Raw genomic sequence first — 24,651 nt, 5'->3', positions numbered from 1 at the left:
AACTTGTGCATCACAACATGTGAATCCTTGTCCTTTTTGGGTAATGTTTAACATAAATTTGTTATCAACTTAGGTATACGCTTGTAATGATATTCTAGCATCTCTGTCAGGAGACAAACCTACTTATTATTTTATTCCATACTGGGAAGTTTTTGTTGTATCGAAGGTTTAAGTGTTAATCAAACAGAAAAGAGAACAACAAACAAATATTAAATAGAATGAATAACAACACACATATCAATGGTATAAAACTAAGCTTGGTGTTAATGGTACGAAGTCCCTTGGGCCTCTTCGGTGTAATCGGCGCTATAAATATTGAATGTACGCACAACCTACTTTACGTGTTGTCAATTGATTTTGAATTGGATGTTCACTGCGATTTACAGATCAGAACCTCAAAATTCAGTAGGAAACTAATCTTCTTTGGATTAAAAGAAATCGCAGTGCATGAACTGTATACAATTGGGTATCATTGTTCAATTTACCAAAAGGGGCTAGACAATTACGAAAATCATATAGATGCTTGCTATAATGAGTAACTAACCACCATGCAGATCAAAGAGCTAATAAGCGAACCAAAAAGATTTCAAAGAAATTCAAACTCAAAGAGCCACAGATCAAGAGGACTACAATGTTCCGAAAACACTGTCCCCATAAGCTAATACATTATCCAAAATTCTGCACATTTCATCTCTAACATCAATAAGATGATCTTTATAATAATTGGTTGCACAATGAAACTAGCTTCTTTAGAAGATCTTAATATGTGACTGGAATGCATGTTGGTTAACACTTAACAGGAAGAAAATCATTTTCTGGCCTGGATGAACTTTAAACCTTTTTGGTGCCAAATTATTGAGTTCGGTACCAAAATAAAAAGAAAAAATTCCACAATAAAATGGAATTCATACGGGTTATAAAAGAAAATAACTTACGCAATTACAATTATCCATTATTACACAAACAATTTATACTTCTAAAGTGGCTCAACACATTTAGCCCTTTAGAATGATAAACTTCTAAATATTCTTTTATTGTGATATCTCTATATAGTGGACGATCATAATCAGTATCATCATCATTTTCACTAGAAATCAGTTCTTTAAGGGACTATAAAGCCTTGTGCATGTCTTGGAACCACTGAAAAATGATGCTACTGAAATTCTTGGTCCAGTAAGATTTGCCACAACTCTATGTTCAGCGCTCTTGAACCTTTCATTGCTGATCACCTAAGTACAGATGCATATATACAGTTGATTGTATTAAGTTTAATGAACTTCCGAGTTTAATGCATATATATACAGTCCAGTGAAATTTGCCACTGTACAGATGCATATATACAGTTTAATGTACATACCTGCAGTAAATCCCCGATATTTACTAATAGAGCTCCAGGCACCGGAGTGACACCAACCCAGCAATTGTGATGAAGGAACTGAAGGCCACCAATGTCGTCTTGGAGAAGGATAGTGAAAAACGTAGGATCAGAGTGCTTACCACCACCTAGAGTTAGTTCTGGCTCTGGGCATGCTGGATAGTAATGGCCAATATTAACCATGTTTTTGGTACAATCTAAGCCTTTAAGGTGTTGAGGATGGAGCCTTAGACCCTCAGATAATAACTCGATAAGAATATCCCCCCAGACAAATAAGGTGTCTCGTGTACACAAGCATAATATCTCTGGATAGTATGCATGAAAAAGAAATAATTATCAACAAAACAATGAAAATTAATTTCGCAAAAACAGATTAATGAAACGAGAAAAAACGATATTGTTTGCATGAAAGACAACGAGATTGGTTACCTGGATGTTTCTGGCAGATCTTCAGGGTCGATAGGATCTGGAGAGAGCATTCGGCAGACCAGGCTGTCCTTCCATTCAGCATATCTTGCTTTATGAAAATGAAAATGAGTGTTAAAATAAACCACTGTTTTGTTTGGATCTCTTGAGTAGAGAGGCTTCTTGGCTTCTACATCTTGTTCATGAAATCTTTTTACACCTTCCATCATTTCGTCCATCACAGTCCTTGGAATCCCATGATTTATCAATTGAAAGAAACCCCATGTCTCTGAAGCATGTCGAATTTCACTGACGATCTCCTTATGTCGTTGTTGATCATAATCATCATTGATTCTGTTCATTGGTAAAACCCCTTTGAGGTCTATCACTGGAGTGTGAATCTTACTATTTTCTTTAATATCACCGTTACTAGGCATGAACAAACTCTCATCCTTGGCAAGCTCATCCTGGGGACGAACAAATATCCTTGGAATTTTCGAGAGTGCTCCAGCATCAACTACTCCTTTAACACCAGCTTTTGCATCATCGAATGCCTTCATTTCTTTCCTATGATCGCAACTGACTGAATCCCTTCCAGCAAGGAACTCTCCGCCATGGTTTATCTCTTCCATGAATGGGAATATTTGGATAGAAAGATTGGGAGAATGGGGAGTTGGATTGTCAGCGATCAGGCTACTTCTGGATAGCAAGTTAGGACATTCTACTATTAATCCTCTACAATTGCAAGAAATGAAAACTATTAATCGATTAAACTATAATATTGGATTATACAATCACCATTCATTATTATTAGTTCTTGTTTTAGCAACTTGTACGTTCGACAAGCTTGTACGTACGTCACTCCATGTGAACCTTTTACCGAAAAATTTAGATTTCACGATTTTTTAGTCCCACTTGCATGTTTTTGTTAAGGTTTTAAATAAACTTTTACTTAACTGGGGGATCAACGATGTTTTTACTTTATTTATTGTTCTTCTTTGGGTCTTGGCTTTTAGTCCCACTTCCATGTTTTTGTTAAGGTTTTAAATAAACTTTTACTTAATTGGGATCCTCCATGTACTTTATTTATTGTTCTTCTTTGGAATTCTCTTGAGTAAGATTGTGAAATCGTAAATCGTAATGTGGATCATTTTCGTATTTTAAGGAATCGAATCGTATAATGAATCGTTCACGGTTACTTTTACATATATCTTGAAAATTGATAATATGATTATATTTCTGTAAATAACACTATTTTTTACAGGATGTATAAGTAATTTTCAAATAAAATTAGTACAAAAAAAAATAGATGCAGTTACGAACAAATAAAAAAAATCTGGGTGCAGTGGCTCAGTACTCAACTACTGCTGAGCTATCCTAGGTGCAGCCGCGTATGCAATTATAAATTTAATTATTTTTATCACACATTTGTATTCGATGGGGTCCATAAACAGAAGATATCTACGTAAACATGGGATCCATAAGCAATAAAATAACACATTAGTTATTGTTCGTCGAAATCTAGCTAGTTGATGGGGTCCATGGGGAAAAGTATGGGGGACGATTATTAGCACCTTGTTTTATGGGTCAACTGATTGAAAAAGTCAAAATCGCATATTTATAATGGAATAAATACGATTCTTATGTGGATACGATTCAAGGTTCCGATGTGAAGCGAATTAGAAATTTTTGGAGCGAATCGTGCGATTTTTAAAACCATGCTCTCAAGAAAAACTAAAAAAAAAAAAGAAACGCCTCTCACAAACCCAGCTCCTGCACGTCTCCTGAGGGCGGGCCCCACTGGGAGTGTGACGGACCGGAAAATTACGCCTTTGGCGCATTGCCCCGCAGGCCGTAACTCCCACGGTGCGTCATGATGAACCTACGATCCGGGCTTCAAAGCTAGGAAAATGCACACCCATCTTCCCTTGCAAGCATGCTCGTGGAGCATGTGCGGCTAACTTAGCTTCCACACCGTTCCAGAACTTACCCTTGTCCGCTAAAGAATCTAGGGTTCAGGGCCATAAGGCCAAGGCTGATGCATATTGCATCCATCACTAGCTCGTCTCTACGTAGGGAATTCATCACTGAATTTCCTATCTAGCTGAGAAACCGTCATACCGCCGAGTCTTGTCCAGGCGTGAGCCTTGGACTTTGGCATAGGCCTCACCAAGCCCTTTTCATTCCCTATCTTATCTCGTTTACCAACTCTACGTAGCCTGATAGGAAGCATGAGCATCCACTTGATGGCATGCAACTAAGCCTCATCAAGTATGACCGCAATCATATCTTGCTTCGAACTACCGAGCCAGATGATATGAGAGGCCAAAATATCGCAATCATCTCACAATTAGATGATATGAGCGACAAAGTGCTGGACCGGTAATGATGCAACTCATTGCGGCTGCCTACGTACCCTTCCCTACTCTAAAGGGATCAAGCACATACCGTAGTTCATATACGAAGGGACGGAAGCTTAACAAACTCGTTTGCAAGGCCCGTAGCCTAGCAAAAATGTTAATAGCCTGGCCCGTAGGCCATTCCGTCAAGAAGCACAATGATTATGCATCATCGAGTCCGCGACATGGCATGGTGATGCCTAAGCATCAAATGCCCTCTTCGCAAGGCTACGCAGCTATAAATGAGCCTTAGGCATCATGTATACTCTTCCTGCTAAGCTATGAAGCTTACTTGGTGCATAGTCCGCATATGCACCTTCAACCAAGTACCCCTCACTATATATGTCTTAATGGAATTTCGACAAGTATGTTTAGGGGACCAAAATGACATGCCCGCTTCATTGTTCATCGCAATGATTTTGTTACTTCGCAATGATTGTGTTAATTCGCAATGATTGTGTTACTTCGCAATGATTGTGTTAATTCGCAATGATTGCGCACAATAATTGAGCAACACTCCTTTCGCCAACCCTCTCTGGCTGATGCACAATGATTGTGCACCACTCGTTCTGCCAGCTGTCTATGTCCTGATGCACAATGATTATGCAATATTGGCTCTAGGCCAATAACTTTCGTAATGCGCAATGATTACGCTGCAAGCTCAAGGCCACCTACCCAACTGGCCTAATGCATCATGATGATGCAACATTGACACGTGGCCAAATGCCAAACATGATGCGCCATTTTGGAGAGACATTTGCCTTAAGCCAATCTACCACGTACCACGCAACAGAAGCTTTAGATGAAGCTTCATCTCAGGACATGGCGCATCTTTTAGCATGCGCCATGCTAAAACCACAGGGTCTTACACTCTTCACCTCTTTAAAGAATTTTGTCCCCGAAATTCAAAACCAAAATCTATTGTGGACAATCTCTTTGGTTTGGATTTCCTGAGCAAAAGTATCATACCAGATGCTCAGAAATCACGGGTTTCTTCAAGTTATCGTGAACAACAATTTAGACCTTATGAGCAACCTTCCCATACCGCCGCCTGCCCAGGAATCCAAAAGTGCCCACAAGAATACCAAGAATCGCAATTGACCAGTGCCAAGAGGATATCTCGACCAGATATCCTAGATGGGATCCCATACTACCACCCAGGAATCCCTGAGGTTTACAAGTTTAAAGATGTCATCGAAATGATAATATTTTAGCACAGTACTGTGTGGAACAATTTCCAGTTGTCCACTGTCCCTGACGGTCATCCAGGTTGCCACTCGTAAGTAGTATGCTAGTCGAGCCTGACAACGCACACCCTTGACCAGTTGCCAACGTGTGGGGATGATCAGTCCCATTGTCTACCCACCGTGCCAGACGGTCTTCCGTATATCCACTCGTAAGTGGTGTGCCACTTAGTCCAGGCAAACTCACAGTAGTTGAACAAGCTCAACTCGATTCCCATAGTAACTGGCTATGCAGTTACAAACTCTTTCTGCGCAAACGTTGACCAACACTCCAACTTCAAGTTTCCATTAAGAAAAATACTCTCCAATGAGTCCACTCTGCACAAGTCCCTAGAGTTTTCTCGGAACTTGCTCCGATATCAACTGTGACGGACCGGAAAATTACGCCTTTGGCGCGTTGCCCCGCAAGCCGTAACTCCCTCTGTGCGCCATGATGAAGCTACGATCCGGGCCTAAAATCTAGGCAAATGCACGCCTATCTGCCCTTGCAAGCATGCTCGTGGAGCATGATGCGGCTAACCTAACTTCCACACCGTTCCAAAACTTACCCTTGTCCGCTAAAGGGTCTAGGACCATAAGGCCAAGGCTGATGCATATTGCATGCCTCACTAGCTCGCCTCTACATAGGGAATTCATCACTGAATTTCCTATCTAGATGAGAAACCGTCATACCGTCGAGTCTTGTCCAGGCGTGATCCTTCGACTTTGGTATAGGCCGCACCAAACCCTATCCAGTCCCTACCTTATCTCGTTTACCAAATCTACGTAGCTTGATATGAAGCATGAGCATCCACTTGCTGGCATGCAACTAAGCCTCATCAAGTATGGCCGCAATCATCTCTTGCGTCAAGATACCGAGCCAGATGATATGAGAGGCCAGAATATCGCAATCATCTCACAATTAGATGATATGAGCGACAAAGTGCTGGACCGGCAATGATGCAACTCATTGCGGCTGCCTACGTACCCTTCCCTACTCTAAAGGGATCAAGCACAGACCTTAATTCATCCACTAGGGGACAGAAGCTTAATCAACTCGTTTGCAAGGTCCCATAGCCTAGCAAAAATGGTAATAGCCTGGTCCATAGGCCATTCCGTCAAGATGCACAATGATTATGCATCATCGGGTCCGCGTCATGGCATGGTGATGCCTAAGCATCAAATTCCTTCTTCAAAAGGCTACGCAGCTAAAATGATCCTTAGGAATCATTTATATTCTTCCGGCTAAGCTATGAAGCTTACTTGGTGCATAGTCCACATATGCACCTTCAACCAAGTACTCCTCCCTATATATGTCTTAATGGAATTTATATAAGTATGTTTAGGGGACCAAAATGACATGCCTGCTTCACTGTTCATCGAAATGATTGAGTTACTTCGCAATGATTGTTCACAATGATTGAGCAACACTCCTTTGGCCAGCCCTCTCTGGCTGATGCACAATGGTTGTGCACCACTCGTTCTGCCAGCCCTCTATGTCTTGATGCACAATGATTGTGCAATATTGGCTCTAGGCCAATAACTTTCGTAATGTGCAATGATTACGCTGCAAGCTCAAGGCCACCTACCCAACTGGCCTAATGCATCATGATGATGCAACATTGACCCTTGAACAAATTCCAAACATAATGCGCCATTTTTGCGCGACATTTTCCTTAAGCCAATATACCGCGTACCACTCAACAGAAGCTTTAGATGAAGCTTCATCTCAGGCAATGGCGCATCTTTTAGCATGCGCCATGCTAAAAACACAGGGTGTTACAGGGACCCACTAATAAAATAAAATAAAAATGTTAGAGGCGGTTTTGTTTTAGTTTTTCTCCCACGGTTCATATAGAACCACTGTTTTTCCCTGGCCTTTGTACAGACGTAGTGGAGTTTGACACTTTGACTCCTTAGTGCAAGCCAACAAGTAGATGCATATCTTCCAAAGACTTTTATTCTAATATTTTCACTAAGCAAATGCCAATCACACCAAGTTTTGAAGACTTACAAATGCCTTCAATTTCTGTGTCTGATGCAATTGCTTTAGAAAAACCTTTTTCTGAGGATGAAGTCAGGCAAGTGATCATGCATTTTGGCACTAACAAGACCCTTGGTCTTGATGGTTTTACAATGGAATTATTCAAGGTCTATTGGGAGATTATAAAACATGATTTAATGTTAGTCATCAAGGAATTTGAATCTCTTCTTTTTTGGACTGGGGACTAAATTGTACCAAGTTAAAGTTGATCCCAAAATGCAATGGAGATGTTTCTCTCATCAACTTTTGACCAATAAGTTTCATTGGAGGGGTTTATAAAATTATTTCTAAACTCCTAGATGAAAGTTTAAAGTTGGTTCTTCCTTCTATTGTTTCTGATTTTCAAGGTGCTTTTGTACATGAGAGACAGATTAATGATGGCATTCTAATAGCTTCAGAGTTAATTGATTCAAGAAAAAGAAAAAAGAAATCTGGCATTGTTTGTAAAGTTGATTTTGAGAAGGCTTTTGACAACATCAGTTGGAATTGCATTGACTTGGTGCTTCAGAGGTTTGGTTTTGGCATCATCTGGAGAAGATGGATAAAATGGTGATATTTCATTTGCAAGATTCTCTATTCTTCTAAACATTGAGGCCACTGACATGTTCAGGAGTCAAAAAGGGATCAGGCAGGGTGATCCTATCTCACTATTTTTGTTTATTATGATTGTTGAGATCCTTTCTCTGATGATTAAAAGGTCCGCTGCTGACAATTTACTTACCGGATTCAAAGTTTCTCCTACTGGCATTGTTATTAATCGTCTACAATTTGCAGAGGTTTTAATAGTCTTTTTAGATGACTCCGAAGAACAAGTAAGTAACCTAAAGAACATTCTTTTTTCTTTTGAACTAATCTCTGGTTTAAGAGTGAATTTCAGAAAGAGTGTTATTGTTGGAATTCTATGTGTTGCTGCTTTTGGTTGTGCTCTAACTACATTTCCATTTAACTATTTGGGAATCCCATTGGGAAGTAAATCAAATTGTAGAGTTGTTTGGGACATCATCATTCAGAGAATACAACAAAAGCTTAGCACTTGGAATAGGAGATACTTTTCAAAGGGTCAAAGATTGATAATGGTAAATAGTGTTACTGCAAGCTTTTTTATCTATTACTTAACCATGTTTCAAATGCCTGTGTCAGTTATGAAATAAATTGAAAGAATTATGCACAACTTTTTGTGGGGTTCTTCTAATAAACTACGAAGAGAAGTCGGGTATCTTGGGCTACAGCTACACTATCAAAGAAAAGAGGTGGCATAGGCATTAAGAATGGATTTGGAGATATGGTAAGGAATCTAAGGCATTGTGGATAAAAATCATTTGGGAGAAATTTGGAGGTAATGTTAATTCTTTTCTTCGAAATACTTATTCGAAGTTAGTAGGATATAGTATTTGGGATGGTATTTTGAATGCAAGAGAATATGTCAGACAAAATACTCTTTTCACTGTCAATAATGGGAACAATTGAGTTTTTGGAAGGATAGATGATTGGGTATCAATTCTATGCAACAATCTTTTCCAGCTATCTATAAGCTTTCTAAGAAGAAAAATGCCTTTGTCAGTGCATTGGTTTCTCCAGATGGTCCATGAGATTTTGGTTTTAAAAGAAATCCTAATGAGATTGAATTGGAAGAGATTGTTTTGCTTCTCATCAACTAGGTGATATTTCTACTAGAATTGATTCTTCAGAACTAGAGGATACAAGGAAATGTGAACTGGATACAGAATTCGCCGTAGCTATTGTGTACTCCTCTTTGGATATTGATGGCTTTCTCTCTTTCCCACATAAACAGCTATGGAATTCAAAAGTGCCTCTGAAGATCTCTTTTCTTGTTTGGAAATTTTGTTATAATGGTGCTCCAACATTATATTTGATGATGAGGGATGGGAAGACCAATTCTAATGTTTGTCTACTATGTGGATCTAAAGTTGAAACAAATAGCCACTTGTTCTTACATTGCAGTGAGACTTAAAAATTGTGGAATTATTTTATTGATAGTTTTGGGTAAGCTTAGGTTTTCTCGGACTTACTTAAATCCAACATATGGGAGTGGTCCAAGAAGAAAAGTAAGAAGATGATCAAAATAATTTGGGATATTTTACCTTTTGGGATATGGTGGTGTTTGAGGGTGAAAACAGTTTCTGCTGATTTCGGTAATTTCGAGTGTGTGGGTGAGAAACGAGTCTAAACCCTAAACAATGTGCTGCAAGGGAGTACTTTGATTCGAGAGATCAATTTTTACAAATCCGGATTAAACCAAGAAATGGTCGTTCCATACTTTCTTCGGTCACAAAGTGAAGGAGAAGGGTTGGTCTAGGGAGTGAAGCGAAGAGAGTGTTGAGACCAGAATATTTGATTCGGGAAAAGTAATTGTTTGACGATTTGTAACAGAAAGTGGAAAGCTAACAGATGGGAAAGCTAACAAGTGATTTGTGAGTGTTGTATTATCCTGACCAAAACTTGTATTTGGTGGAAATAGGTGAGACCTATTTATACAAGTTGCAACGAAACGTACCATGTCCTCGTAAGAATTTGAAACGGTTGAGTAAATGGAAGAAAGCGGTAACGGGTAACGCCTGGAATTGATGTTTCCATAATAAAGGGAACGTTTCACCATTACTTCTTGTATTTACTAACTGCCTCACTCTTATGACACTTTCTTGTAACGGGCGTAGTGTACACCGCACGCTGTAAACCGCCAGACCAATAACCTGATGAGCATCTCCCAGTTTGTGACATGTTTTTATGTCTCGAGTGTTTTCGTGGAAAATGTGTAGCATGTTGATATTGTTTGGAAAGTTAAGATTGAGAGGCTTTTCGGTTCGGTGGTGAATTTTGACGGCCGAGATTTCGCATCTCGAGAGAAATGTTAGTCGTTGATTGTGGTTACCTTCCGTTGGTAGCCAGTGGCGGGGCCACGGTGCTGGCATGGCTTGCGCATGCTCTTGGCGTGGATAATTATGGTTTGGTGCCATGACCAAATAATTGGCATAGCTAAGTATGTGTCGTGGGCAAAGACTTGGCAGCGTAGTCAAAGGTTGCCACAAGTCGTTTGATGGCAATTTTGTACGGCTAAGATCTGCATCTCAGGAGGAAGGATAGTTGTTGATTGTTGCAACCTTTCGTTTGGCAACCAGCGTCATGGCCGGCATGGCTTTGGCGTGGCCAAATTAGGGCTTTGGCATCGTGTCCAAGAGTTAGCACCGTAGCCAAGAGATTTCCACAAGTCGTTTGGTGGCAAGTTTGTACGGCTAAGACCGTTGATTGTTGCAACCTTCCAATTGGCAGCCAGCGGCATGGAGGCATGGCCGGCATGGCTTTGGCGGGGCCAAATTATGGTTTTTGCACCGTGGCCAAGAGTTGGCACTGTAGCCAAGATATTTCCACAAGTCATTTGGTGGTAAGTTTGTACGGCTGAGATCTGCATCTCGGGAGGAAGGACAGCCGTTGATTGTTGCAACCTTCCGTTTGGAAGCCAGCGGCATGGAGGCATGGCCGGCATGGCTTTGGCGTGGCCAAATTAGGATTTTGGCACCGTGGCCAAGAGTTGGCACCATAGCCAAGAGATTGCCACAAGTCGTTTGGTAGCAAGTTTGTACGGCTGAAATCTGCATCTCCGGAGAAGGACAGACGTTGATTGTTGCAACATTCCGTTTGGCATCCAGCGGCATGGAGGCATGGCTGGCATGGCTTTGGCGTGGCCAAATTAGGGCTTTGGCATCGTGGCCATATTAGGCTTTTGGCACCGTATCCAAGAGATTGCCACAAGTCGTTTGGTGGCAAGTTTGTACGGCTGAGATCTGCATCTCAGAAGGAAGGATAGCCGTTGATTGTTGCAACCTTCCGTTTGGCAGCCAGCGGCATGGTTGCATGGCCTGCATGGCTTTGGCGTGAAGTGAAGCCGCTGGCAGTGTGCGGCCTGGAAGGGAGTCGCTTGCGGATTGGAAGTGAATCGCTTGCGGCTTGGATGGGATCCGTTGGCAGCGTGCGGCTTTGTCTAAATTAGGGTTTAACATGCCGAAACCTTAATTAGCGCCCTTTACTAGAATCGTTGTATAATTCTCGTACGGACTCGGATTTTGACGGTCCGCCCCTCCATTCTGATCAGAAAAGAATTATCTATCTCCCTTCGAGGGAATATTTAGGTTTTGGGCTCGTTTAGGGGGTGAAAACATCCCGACAGTAAAACTCAATAAGAATTCAGGAGGAATGACGGCATGGCCAAAGTTAGGTTTTGGTGGCACAAACCAAAGAATTTGGCGTTGTGGCAAAAAAAGTCGTCACATGTATTTTAGTTCGGTGGCGGGCTTGGACGGCTGAGATTTGCATCTCAGGAGGAAGGGTAGCCGTTGATTCTGGCTACCTTCCATTTGGCAGCCAGCGACATGGAGGCGTGGCTGGCATGGCTTTGGCATGTTTTAGACGCATCCAAATTAGGGTTTTGGCATAAACCGTGGAATTTGGCATTGGGCCAGAAGTTGCCATGCGTTTGGTGGCGAACTTGTACGGCCAAGATTTGCATCTTAGAGGGAAGGGTAGACGTTGATTGTTGCAACCCTCTGTTTGGCAGCCAGCGACATGGAGGGATGGCCAGCATGGCTTTGGCATGTTTTAGGCGCGGCCAAATTAGAGTTTTGGCATAGACCGTGGAATTTGGCATTGGGGCAGAAGTTGTCACGCGTTTGGTGGCGAACTTGTACGGCTGAGATTTGCATCTCAGGGGAAGGGTGGTCGTTGATTGTTGCAACCCTCCGTTTTGGCAGCCAGCAGCATGGAGGCATGGCCAGCATAGCTTTGGCATGCCGTTGGCACGACGGTGCGGCTGGCATGATTGGGTCTTTGGCGCGTGAGGTGTGGATGGCATGACGTTGGCACGGTGGTGCGGCTGGCGTAGTTGGCATGCCTTTGGCGCGGGGGTGTGGCTGGCATGGTTGGTATGTCGTTGGTGCGGAGGTGCGGCTGGCATGGTTGGCATGCCTTTGGCGCGGAGGTGTGGCTGGCATGTCGTTGGCACGGTGGTGCGGCTGGCATGGTTGGCATGCATTTGGCGCGATGATACGGCTGGCATGGTTGGCATGCCTTTGGCGCGGAGATGTGGCTGGAATAGCATGCCATTGGCACATGTGGTTCGGCTGGCATGCCTTTGGCGCAGAGATGTGGCTGGCATGGCATGTCATTGGCACGGTGGTGCGGCTGGCATGGTTGGCATGCCATTAGCGCGGAGATGTGGTTGGTCTGGCATGCCATTGCACGGTGGTGCGGCTGGCATGGTTTGCATGCCTTTGGCGCGGAGATATGACTATTAGGATTCAGTGTGTCGAAACACTAGTTTAAAATATGTGGCACGCGTGATTGGCACGTTTGGTTAGATGCCAGTCAGTACCGAGGGCTCTGCCGTGGAGCATGGCATATAAAAAAGGTACCCCGGTAATTTTACGCAGACATGTTGAATGGTTCAATAAATGTGCTAGTGGCGACATTATTACTCAAGTGTGACGTCACTGTCTGACTAAGATTTTACGACTTTAACCCTAAGCTAAAAACAACCATCAACATTAAGTCCACTGCTTAGTTCGGAACAGGGGCATTGTTGGGAGGTAAGCATAAGATGGTGACAGACAAGGACAAAATCGAATGGGTACATTAATTAGATACCCCTAATTTTCATGACCAATAAATATACCCCTGGTACATAATAAATATACCCCTCGCCTTATCACTTAACAATAGATTACATTAATACCCTTTATCATATAATTTTTTTCATATTCTTCTTTCATGTAAAAAATTAATAACTTTCTTTCATTCCACCACCATCATTCTACCACCAGTCTACCATCGCCACCTCCAACTCCACCAGCGCCGCCTCCACCACCACCACCGCCACAAGTCCACCATCGGTCCACCACAACCACCACCATCGCCCCGCCACCAGTCCTCTACAACCACCACTACCATTTTACCACCACCACCACTACCGGCGGCGCCGCCACCACCACCACCGCCTCCGATGGTGTCCACAACCGAAGTTGATCCCAAAAGAAAATAAGAATATGGTGTCAACAACTGAAGTTGATCCCAAAAACAAAAATAAGAAGAAAAACAATATAGTGTCAACAATCAGAGTTAATCTCAAAACAAAAATCAGAAAATAAGGAAAAGAATTAATATGATGTCAACAATCAAATTTGATCCCAAAATAAAAATCTGAAAAAGTAAAAATTAAAAAAAATGGCGTCAATAACCGTAATTGATCCCAAAGATTAAAACTTTAGAAAATGTTCAGATTATGTATGGTGTCAATAACCAAAGTTGATCCCAAAATCTGGTGGCAACAACCAAAGTTGATCCCAAAAAATATTCAGAAGATGTTCAGATTATATATGGTGTCAACAACCAGACTTGATACCTAAATATGGTGTCAACAACCAAAGTTGATCCCAAAATCTGGTGTCAACAACTAAAGTTGATCCCAAAATTAAAAAGTTAGAAGATGTCCCGATTTTATACGGTGCCAACAACCAAAGTTGATCCCCAAATCTAGTGTCAACAACCAAAATTGATCCCAAAATCTAGTGTCAATAACCAAAGTTGATCCCAAAAATTGATGTACTAAAATTAGTGAATCTTACGTGAATTGAACACGCATCTTCTGACGTGGAGTCAAGTGTGTTTCCATTACACTACAAGTTTGTCAAATATAGCTACTTCAATGTTTGTGCAGTTCAATTCACACTATTCAAGCAAATGAAATTGTTAAATCTAGAAATACAACATTATTCACAAACGTAGAAGCTGTAAAACTATCAAATGTGATTATGATGTCAATTTTGTAGAAACAAGTGCATTGTGAGTGATAAATGGAGAGCCCAAAAAATATAGATAAAGGTAGCATGCAGTGTCATTTTCTATTACCGAATTTCAAATCATAAACTATGTTATTACTGTACATGAAATTAAACATTGCTTTGCCGTGAAATCAATTAATTTAATTTTTTTTTCTGCAAGTTCTCACTGACACAAGCTTTCAACCCAGGTTGCGCAAATAATCAAGTACCCAACAGTTGAACCTAAAAGTCAACGAACCTAAAATTCACCAACGCCACCATTTGCAGTCTCTAACATTTTCTTCACCAATTATACTGCATAAACGTTGTAGGCAAGAGTGAGGAGGTGTGACTTTATCTCCTCGAGTACAATCTGTATACTAGATCCTACCATTCATTGTAAAAAGCTAATATAATTCTTTCTCCAATTTATTAAAATCCCAAGCAACTTGTTATTATCATCTAGGATCCTCTAAATTGATAAAAATCTAACAAACTATGGTGGAAACATACCTTAATTAAAAGACGATCTTTCATGAGTTTAAGATCTTGACATCCTCACTCTCTAAAATACCAACGATATCATCTTCCTTCAATACAAGACGACTTGCTCTATTAAGCTAAACTTTAGTTCTCTTCAGTTCTCGCATGTTGGGAGTATAAAATTTGAGCACTAGTCTGCCAACAAATGAGATTATAATTGTCAACGCCCACTCGAGATCATATAAACGCAGAAAAATAATTTTTAATGTCAACTGGAGATTGTATATACTGATAAATTTATGGATGTTGACCCTATAGCCTCATAGTTGTAAAAAGTGACATAGTAAACAAACAGAATCCATTATGTTCTTTCATGAATCCCATAATTAAGTAATGACAATGTTTGCCTTTAAAAAATTGAATACTTACAACTACACAACCACATCAAAATCTACATCCGAATCTCCATTATTTTCCATTCCCTTCCCCATCGCCTGTGATTTTCGCCAGGAAATTGTCATGCAGACATCACAAGCTAAACATTGCCATGTTGAAGAAGATGCACCAATAAATACAAATTTATCAGTAACCAAAAAAATCAACCTCAACAAAAGAACAAACATAACTCAAAAATTTTCAAACCTGTTTTAATTTCAAATCAGATTCAGTAACTTCAACAGTTGACGGAGTAGTAATACACCAATCTATCATTCCAACCTCACCATTACCAACAACAATCAGTCAATCACACCCAATCTCCACCGCCGCCACCACAACAACCGGAACCACCACAATCTCCATCATCAATTTCATTACTTTAACCTCACTGCAAACAACATTTAACCTCTCCATTTCCAATTTCATCATTTCAACAAAACCAACACAATTTCCATTATCAATTTTGTCATTTCAGCTTCTTTCCATCTCCATTATGACCACCAGCAGCAGAAACTTATATAAGAGAAAGACGATAATCAATTTAAATTCGTTTAAAATTCTATTATTGATCACGAATTTCATCGTCTCTTCCCAATCGATGCAGATAATTAAGATCCAACATAGTTATCATCGATTTAAGGTTCTTCAAGCCAAATCCAATTGATATCGAGATGAATTCAATAATTTTGATGCTCAAGATTAGGTTTTGGGATTTAGTTTCTGGTTGATTCACCACTGGATTTAAGTTTTGAAGTTGAAAATCGATCTAAATCGATTCTTTAGGAGGTGGTGGTGCCGCTGGTGGTGGATTTGGTGGAGGTGGTACTGGAACTGGTGGTGGGATTAGTGATGGTGGTGCTGGAGCGGAGGTTGCGACGATGAAGATGGTGGTGATGGGATCTGATTAGTTTTCGTTTTTACGACAATAAGAAACAAAATAGAGTATTTAGATACAGAAGGTTAATTAAGGAATTCTGAAATTTAATAGTTTCGTGGAGGGTATAATTATTGATCAATAAGGACATTTATGTATCGCTTGAGAGTGAGGGGCATTTATAATATTTCCACAAATTGAAACGGCAAGTTATGAAAAAATGGTCAGGAAGATCCGGCTAACCTTTTTCGAGAGGTAAGAAGAATTCGCGATTCTTGTGCTGGTGGCTTTGCGTAGATTCTGCTCGTGGTGCTGCTAGCTAGGGCGCGGAGTGGTAGAGGTGGGAACTGTCTTCGGTCCAGGTGGAAACTGGCTTCAATCCGCGGAATGGTGGAAACTGGTTTCAGTCCCGTGGAAGGATGACGACTGGCTTCAGTTCCGTGGAAGGATGACGACTGGCTTCAGATCCGTGGAAGGATGGGAACTGATTTCGGAACTTCGGCTACCAGACGGTGGTGATGGCGCCTGGAAACTTTGTCCAAATTAGGGTTTGGCATACCGAAACCCTAATTAGCGCTCCTTACTAAAATCGTTATAGAATTCTCGTACGAGCTCGTATTTTTACGGTCTGCCCCTCTATTCTAAACAGAAAAGAATTTCCTATCTCCCATCGCGAGAATATTTAGGCTTTGAGCTCGTTTAGGAGGTGAAAATAGTCCGACAGCAAAACTCAAGAAGAATTCAAGAGGGATGTTGCAGGCCCGAGGTGGCATAGTCGCGCTCAGTCATCTATTCCCGTTCATGGAGCAAGAAGGAATCTTTATTTTGTTCAAATTCTAGAAACTCCGTCCGAGTGAAAAGAGGTATCGACCCTCTTCTGTTTTCTGTTGCTCGTCTGGATCCGTGCTTTCTTCTGCAGTGTCTCTCCAGTGGATTCCTAAATTTGCCGAACTTCATTGCATTCTTGGGATGGACGAATGAAATATATGCTCGGCAACAATCATGCCAGAGTTAATCTTGGGGATTGTGGTTGTGTTTTCGGTCCATTCTTGACTTTAGGTTGTTCAGTGTCTGGACTTTCTGATCGCGATGATGATATGATGTGGATGATTGTATGGTAGAAATCTTCCGAAGCCATATGGTGAAACAGATGAGTTGGGAGACATTATGTTGCCGATGTGATGCTATCAAGTCTTCAAGGACTTTGTTCCAAGAGACATCCTTCGAACCAGCTTCTGAATCTTGGACTATTGCATGGAATGGGATGCGGTGAGCAGTCCCCAGTTATATTTTTGTTAGATCTGATGGCATGGCCGAATATTTGAATGTATCTTTGTGGCGTGCTTTTGGAGTCTTCGATTGACATGTACGGCTTCATGTTGATAAATTCCTGCGGCTCGTAAAACTTCGGCAGTGATGATGTTGAAATCAAAAATAACCAGGTTGAGGGGAGTGAAAGCGTCCCATGATGGTAGTCCCCATGTGTAGCCTATTTTCATTGCATCGCCTTGAATCCATGTCCACGGGATTTGATACAAGCTTATTGTACTCTTCTGGATGTGACGCTGGGATGCTCAGGATATCACATGGACGAAATATTCTGGATAGCGAAGAGGTAGGAATGAGAGAGTTATGTTTTTTTATCGTTGCTCCCTTTGTTTCTTCAAGAAAATGTTTCAGTCGCGCGTCTCTGGAGTTATCTCATGAGTCTTTGATGGTCGTCGGGATGGACTACGATGAGCAGTCCCCAGTCACATTTTTCTTTAATTTCTGAAGTTGTTTTCCTCTGAGCAGGCTTGGGATCCACTGCGGCCACGTAAAGTGTTGAAGACGTCTTCTAGACAGAGAGGTGATGATATGCTTGCGCTACACCCTTGAAGAGTAGATGACCTTGTTGTGGCTATGGCCTTTGGTTGACTGTGTCTTCTGAGCTTTGACAGTGAAGTGATTCCGTATAGATCCTAAGTCCCCAAGTATGGTTTACATGTTTCCATCTTTGTAGTGATTGTTGTTGCGGTGAAGCTCTGGCTGGTATCAACAAATGAGCGGCAACAGTTCTTGGTAGCAGATGTAATTGATAGACGCATTTATGTGTCTAATATAACCCAATTGTATATTGTGTTAGTACCCATTTTTGTACTTATTATGGCTTTTTATGTCCCTGTAGGTATTTCTGGAGAAATAAGCTTTTGCGGCGAAATTGGCTAAAAAAGTGGTTTTTGCGCTCGTGGGAGAAAATTACTATACGGACTCTCACTTTGGATAAGGGGTAACCTAATTACTAATGGGTGACCCATTTCCAAGCAGCTGCTAAAGGGACACCAGAACTGGATAAGGGGAGATCATCTTCATAGTTTCAAACTAAAAAAAATGGCGGGAAAATGCATGCAAGAACTGGCAGATTTTGTGTTCGATCTTGGAGCTGTTTTAGAGCGATTCAATGGGTGTATTTGGTATGTATGGACTCTACAAGACATAAGGGGCCTGTTTAAATCGTCTAGACCCAGCCAATTGGGGTGGATAAGTCGGAAAAATCACACGAAGTCCAAACAGGGACACGTACTTTCTGTTGAAGTTTCAAAGATTTTTTGAGAGAGTTTTGGGCGAGTCTCACGCTGGATAGACTCTCTATAGTATTATTCAAGTCCTGGGAGAGTCTTGGGGAAAGTTTATAGCTAACAACGCGTACAGGGAGATGACAGGAGAGATATTCTCTCAACAGCGCAGAGAAGAGAGAAGAAGAAGAAGTCGGATTCACTCGAGATTTTTGGGGGTTTGATAGCTATATAAGTGTTGTTTCGAGTCATAAGAAGGGTTAGAAAAGTTTAGAGAGAAAGAGGAGAGAGTTCAGAGCCGAAACGAGGAAGATACCATTGATTGTTGCTGCTGCTGCTGCGAGGAGGAAGAACGTGAAGAACAGACTCTCCAAAGCCGTCGTTTATCAACAGTGACATCGACTGTCACTTGTGGGTCGTAGTTCTTCAACGACAACAGCACTTAAGATTTGTCGTTGATTCTGGACGCCTTCTGTGGGTCGCAAAATTCTGTTTTACATCATTTTCTTGTCTTTCTCTTCATTGTAAAACACTTTTGAGCATCAATGAAATATTTTGAGAGGTTTTCCAACATTATGAGCAGCTAAATTCTTGGTGATTGAGGCAATGGAGGATCTATTCACTCATGATTGATTGGTAAATTCTTTTTATAATTTCTTAATTATTTATTTTATTTAATTCACTTGGATCAATAAAAAAAGAGATAAAAATGGTTTTCTTAATTAGTTGTGAATCAGTTTGATGTTTTATGCTTAGAATTAATTCTTTGATAAATCATGCTTAAGGATTACAATTTAATATTTGGACACCTTATAGATTAATAAGTGATTTAATGGAAAAAGAGCTAGATAATAATTATGAAATATTTTTGTAACCAATCAACTTGAAGTAATAGAGAATCCGGAGCCTTAGTCCATTTTAAATCTTGACATCACTCTTTGAAAATTAATTTGCTTTATTTTTATTAAATCAAAAAAAAAAAAGGTTACCTTCACAAGTTCGAAAAGAACCCCTTTTACCACTATCTACAATCACTATTTGAAAACTATCAAATTTTTGGCGCCGCTGCCGGGGAACTGCGCTCTCGGTGGACCGGTCCTTTTGTGGTCCGTACTGTTTTTCCTCATGGAGCTGTTGAAATCGAGACACTGGATGGTAGTAGTTCTTCAAAGGTTAACGGTCAGCGATTGAAGCCCTTTTTAGAGCCTTTTCCTACAAGTGATGTTGAGGAGGTCCCTCTGGAGGACCCTGTTTACCATTGATTGACCATCGAGGTGATTTGTATGTTGTATAATTTCTATATTCAGTTTTTGGTTTCACTTCACTCAGGTACTATCTTTCCGAACTCTCTCTTTACTATTTCCTCATGTTACTTATATTCTTGGTACTGTTCTTTCATGAGAAACATTGAGGACAATGTTAGATTTAAGTTTGGGGGTGGGGGAAACTTTTTGTTAGCTTTTAGTTGCAATAAATAAATAAACTCCAGAGCCTAGAAATTTTTGCCTATTGAGGATTGCACTAACTAATCTAAGTGGATGGAAGCATTTTGATTGTAGGAGTTTGAGGAACCAATCTGATTAGATGGAAACATCTAAAGAGTCTATTCATAAAAGCACAGAGCTCAGGTGTTAGAAATAACATGATAGTTTCACCATATCTCGTTGAGTCCTTTTCACTTCTATTTTTATTTTATTTTGTTTTTAAACTATGTTTCTCTAAGTAATAGGTGGGGCCCGCGATTCAAGTTGTTACCAATGCTAGGGTGAATTAGAGTGATTGAGATACCATAAAAAAAAAAAAAAAAAAAAAAAAAAAAAAAAAAAAAAAAAAAAAAAAAAAAAAAAAAAAAAAAAAAAAAAAAAAAAAAAAAAAAAAAAAAAAAAAAAAAAAAAAAAAAAAAAAAAAAAAAAAAAAAAGAAATTGAGACCAGACCATTTGACCAAAAGGAATAAATTCAATAAAGTCGACCACTGGTACCCTTGTATATGCCAGTTGTGTTGACCTAGAGTTAGGTTATCGACTACTGGTACCCTTGTATATGCCAGTGTGTTGATATTAGTCAGACTAGTATCTCAATCCATTAGGATAGGTTCATTTTGGCGGAGGCCTTCAGACAGATATGGGAAACGCCGTTCACTTAGTAAACATCAAAACCATCTATGTTTTTCTATATCCATCTTCTTGATCTATCCATGTGATTAGTTTTGACTCCGAATAAGATGTCCATAGTGCAACTATCTGAGTAGAGCTCTGTCACTTTATATGAATTTTAGTATGCTTGAGTGAAAACTCGTGTACAGCAATTGGAATTTCGCATCAGGGTACTTCTTCCTGTAGTCAATAAGTATGCCAACCAAGGAGATTCTTTAGTGCCTTCCAAGGTTCTGCGTAGATAGCTAAGGTCTGGAGTAAAGGTTTTGTGGGTATACCTCTTGTAAGCCCACCCGAGACTATAACTCGGCCACTAGCCCAATCGACGATGCCTGCGACAGTGAGTTAGGATTTTATTTTGTAGTTTTGATTTGCTCGGGACTAGCAAATAATAAGTTTGGGGGTATTTGATAGACGCATTTATGTGTCTAATATAACCCAATTGTATATTGTGTTAGTACCCATTTTTGTACTTATTATGGCTTTTTATGTCCCTGTAGGTATTTCTGGAGAAATAAGCTTTTGCGGCGAAATTGGCTAAAAAAGTGGTTTTTGCGCTCGTGGGAGAAAATTACTATACGGACTCTCACTTTGGATAAGGGGTAACCTAATTACTAAGGGGTGACCCATTTCCAAGCAGCTGCTAAAGGGACACCAGAACTGGATAAGGGGAGATCATCTTCATAGTTTCAAACTAAAAAAAATGGCGGGAAAATGCATGCAAGAACTGGCAGATTTTGTGTTCGATCTTGGAGCTGTTTTAGAGCGATTCAATGGGTGTATTTGGTATGTATGGACTCTACAAGACATAAGGGGCCTGTTTAAATCGTCTAGACCCAGCCAATTGGGCTGGATAAGTCGGAAAAATCACACGAAGTCCAAACAGGGACACGTACTTTCTGTTGAAGTTTCAAAGATTTTTTGAGAGAGTTTTGGGCGAGTCTCACGCTGGATAGACTCTCTATAGTATTATTCAAGTCCTGGGAGAGTCTTGGGGAAAGTTTATAGCTAACAAACGCGTACAGGGAGATGACAGGAGAGATATTCTCTCAACAGCGCAGAGAAGAGAGAAGAAAGAAGAAGTCGGATTCACTCGAGATTTTTGGGAGTTTGATAGCTATATAAGTGTTGTTTCGAGTCATAAGAAGGGTTAGAAAAGTTTAGAGAGAAAGAGGAGAGAGTTCAGAGCCGAAACGAGGAAGATACCATTGATTGTTGTTGCTGCTGCTGCGAGGAGGAAGAACGTGAAGAACAGACTCTCCAAAGCCGTCGTTTATCAACAGTGACATCGACTGTCACTTGTGGGTCGTAGTTCTTCAACGACAACAGCACTTAAGATTTGTCGTTGATTCTGGACGCCTTCTGTGGGTCGCAAAATTCTGTTTTACATCATTTTCTTGTCTTTCTCTTCATTGTAAAACACTTTTGAGCATCAATGAAATATTTTGAGAGGTTTTCCAACATTATGAGCAGCTAAATTCTTGGTGATTGAGGCAATGGAGGATCTATTCACTCATGATTGATTGGTAAATTCTTTTTATAATTTCTTAATTATTTATTTTATTTAATTCACTTGGATCAATAAAAAAAGAGATAAAATGGTTTTCTTAATTAGTTGTGAATCAGTTTGATGTTTTATGCTTAGAATTAATTCTTTGATAAATCATGCTTAAGGATTACAATTTAATATTTGGACACCTTATAGATTAATAAGTGATTTAATGGAAAAAGAGCTAGATAATAATTATGAAATATTTTTGTAACCAATCAACTTGAAGTAATAGAGAATCCGGAGCCTTAGTCCATTTTAAATCTTGACATCACTCTTTGAAAATTAATTTGCTTTATTTTTATTAAATCAAAAAAAAAAAGGTTACCTTCACAAGTTCGAAAAGAACCCCTTTTACCACTATCTACAATCACTATTTGAAAACTATCAGTAATCAGAAGAGACTACATTGTGGTGGGAACAAAGTAGGTTGGCTGGAATTGTATGGGCATCCATGGAAGTAAAAGCATTGGCTGGATGTGTAAGCGAGCAAACTGTCCATGATCACAAGTTTTGGCGGAATGGATCAAAAGGTGGACATGACTACGAAGATTGGATGGTTGTATTCATGATCCCTGACATGGGGAGTGTGGTGGCATGACCCTTTGCAGGAAGGATTGGCGGCTACGGTACGATCCTTGGAAGGAGGGAGCGGCGTTGAAGCGGCTTCGGCTCTTGGAGAGGACGTTGAAACTTAAGGACCCAAACGCTGAAGCTTCGGCTTCGGATCCTGGAGCAGCTTATGGAGAGAACGCTGAAGCGGAGCGGCTGCTGGAGAGAACGTTGAAGCGGAGACGCTGCTGGAGGACGTTGAAACGGAGAGGCTGCGTCAATCAGTGTGCTGTCAAACTGGACACCCTTCAAGCGAACAATAGTTAGGAGTCCCCAGTTACATCTATCAATCGTGCTTTCCAGGAGAGATTAGGGTTTGGGAACGACTTCTCTGGCTGGAAACAGCTGCTTTCCTGATGCAGTGCGGTTGAGGGATGTAAATATGTCTTGACGCTGCTCCTTGGGGAAACATAGAATCTCATATAAGTGTTTTATCATAGACAGCACGATTTTGTGGGCGAAGTCCCCGGAAATCATGCAGCTCCTGACAGGAAGAGAGTCTTTGTGAACTCAGGAGGGTTGCTGATTTTCTTTGCCTCGATTTTGGAGAAGTCGTTCATGATCTTCACGTGTGATGAAATTGGATTGCTGACTCCCTTATACTTGGAGTTCAAGAGCAACGCGAGCCTCTTCGTCTATAAACGCACGTCCTGTTGAAGTGCCTGCCCCGGATGTTAAAAGTATTCCTTGCCATCTCCATCTGGGTTTGACGTTACTCTTGTTGTGGACGCTCTGTTAGTGTCTTGAGGAAAATATGTATCTCTTTCTGAGTTGTAGCCATGTCTGTCTGAGCCTTACGAGATCCTTTCATCTTTCCATCAAATCAAAAGTGGTAAAAGGAGGTCGGCTTCTTCTGGCTCCTCCAATCTCTCGTCCTGATGATGGAGTAGCTGTCACACTTGAAGAAATGTTGGGGGTGGCGGAAGCGGCTCTGGCTCTGGTGATCGGAGGTGTAACTCCTGAAGGGACATTTTCTGTGTCGTTGGTATTGACAGGTGGCGTATTAATATCACTTTGTTATGAGGCATGAAGAATCTGTGATCCTTGCATTCGCGGCTTTGCCTAAATTTGGTTTGGCCATTGAGTGTTGGCGTCAGTGCTGCAACTTTGGCTACTGATCGGTAGAGGTGGCACTGCAACTTGTTCCGTGAGACGGTGCTCTGGTTGGCTATGGAAAGGGGGATGACGCTGCCCCGGCCGGCTAAGGAATGGCCCATAGCGCTGCTGGCTAGGACGCGAGTTGTCGGCGCTGGAAGGACGCAAGATGTTAGCGCTGGAAAAGATGCAAGATATCGGCGCTAGAAGGACGCAAGCTATTAGCGCTGGAAAAGATGCAAGCTGCCGACTCTGGAAGGACGCAAGATGTTAGCGCTCGTATTATTGGCTTTGTTTCTCTGTATTGGTGCTAGCGGCAGAGTGCTAGCAATAAATCAGGCGGACATATTCCAGGTACGTATCTCTGTGTTTCTTCTTTCTGTTTGCTCTTATGTTGTTGGTGTAAACCCTAGCCATAGGCATGTCCGCCATAGTTTTATGGGAGACGCCTTCCTGACCGCGAGAAGTCCCCAGTCATTCCTTTTCGTGTGATAACTGGTAACTGAGTCGTTTGGTGACTGAGCCATTGATACCCGAGCGGATCGTTTGCTTTCATCATCTTAGAAGTCCCTAGTCACCCCTTGTCGTGTGATAACTGGTAACTGAGCCATTTGGTGA

At 41.0% G+C, this 24,651-nt stretch overlaps 1 protein-coding gene and 1 long non-coding RNA gene across 4 annotated transcripts; both read right to left on the bottom strand.

The window, feature by feature from the left end:
* Positions 1-853: 853 nt before the first annotated feature.
* On the bottom strand, positions 854-2,508 carry LOC113353382 (1-aminocyclopropane-1-carboxylate oxidase homolog 1-like). Of its 2 annotated transcripts, XM_026597003.1 has the most exons (3): positions 1,805-2,508; positions 1,358-1,680; positions 854-1,229 (listed from the first exon to the last, which is right to left on the bottom strand). In XM_026597003.1, exons 1-3 carry the CDS (start codon positions 1,884-1,886, stop codon positions 1,095-1,097), a joined length of 540 nt encoding a protein of 179 aa, XP_026452788.1. In that variant the 5' UTR covers positions 1,887-2,508; the 3' UTR covers positions 854-1,094. The 2 variants fall into 2 exon arrangements, with proteins under 2 accessions (XP_026452788.1, XP_026452787.1); XM_026597002.1 differs by lacking the exon at positions 854-1,229 and having other exon boundaries at positions 1,248-1,680.
* A 10,934-nt stretch (positions 2,509-13,442) lies between these two features.
* LOC113353381 lies at positions 13,443-16,134 on the bottom strand. 2 transcript variants are annotated; one of them, XR_003361251.1, is made up of 4 exons: positions 15,399-16,133; positions 15,186-15,291; positions 14,787-14,951; positions 13,443-13,512 (listed from the first exon to the last, which is right to left on the bottom strand). It is a non-coding gene; the product is annotated as an uncharacterized LOC113353381 (long non-coding RNA). The 2 variants fall into 2 exon arrangements; XR_003361252.1 differs by lacking the exon at positions 13,443-13,512 and adding an exon at positions 14,449-14,588 and having other exon boundaries at positions 15,399-16,134.
* Between the last annotated feature and the right edge of the window lie 8,517 nt (positions 16,135-24,651).

This window comes from Papaver somniferum, chromosome 2 (genome assembly GCF_003573695.1).
Source record: "Papaver somniferum cultivar HN1 chromosome 2, ASM357369v1, whole genome shotgun sequence".
NCBI lineage: Eukaryota > Viridiplantae > Streptophyta > Magnoliopsida > Ranunculales > Papaveraceae > Papaver > Papaver somniferum.
The sequence above is the reverse complement of the archived record's forward strand: the minus strand, read 5'-3'. Positions and strand labels throughout refer to the sequence as shown.

Excerpts from the sequence above, each read along its gene's own strand:
- LOC113353382 (XM_026597002.1), bottom strand. The coding sequence starts at position 2,412 with ATGGAAGAGATAAACCATGGCGGAGAGTTCCTTGCTGGAAGGGATTCA. Across the intron at positions 1,681-1,804 it reads GATCTGCCAGAAACATCCAG|AGATATTATGCTTGTGTACA; the intron begins GTAACCAATCTC and ends CATACTATCCAG.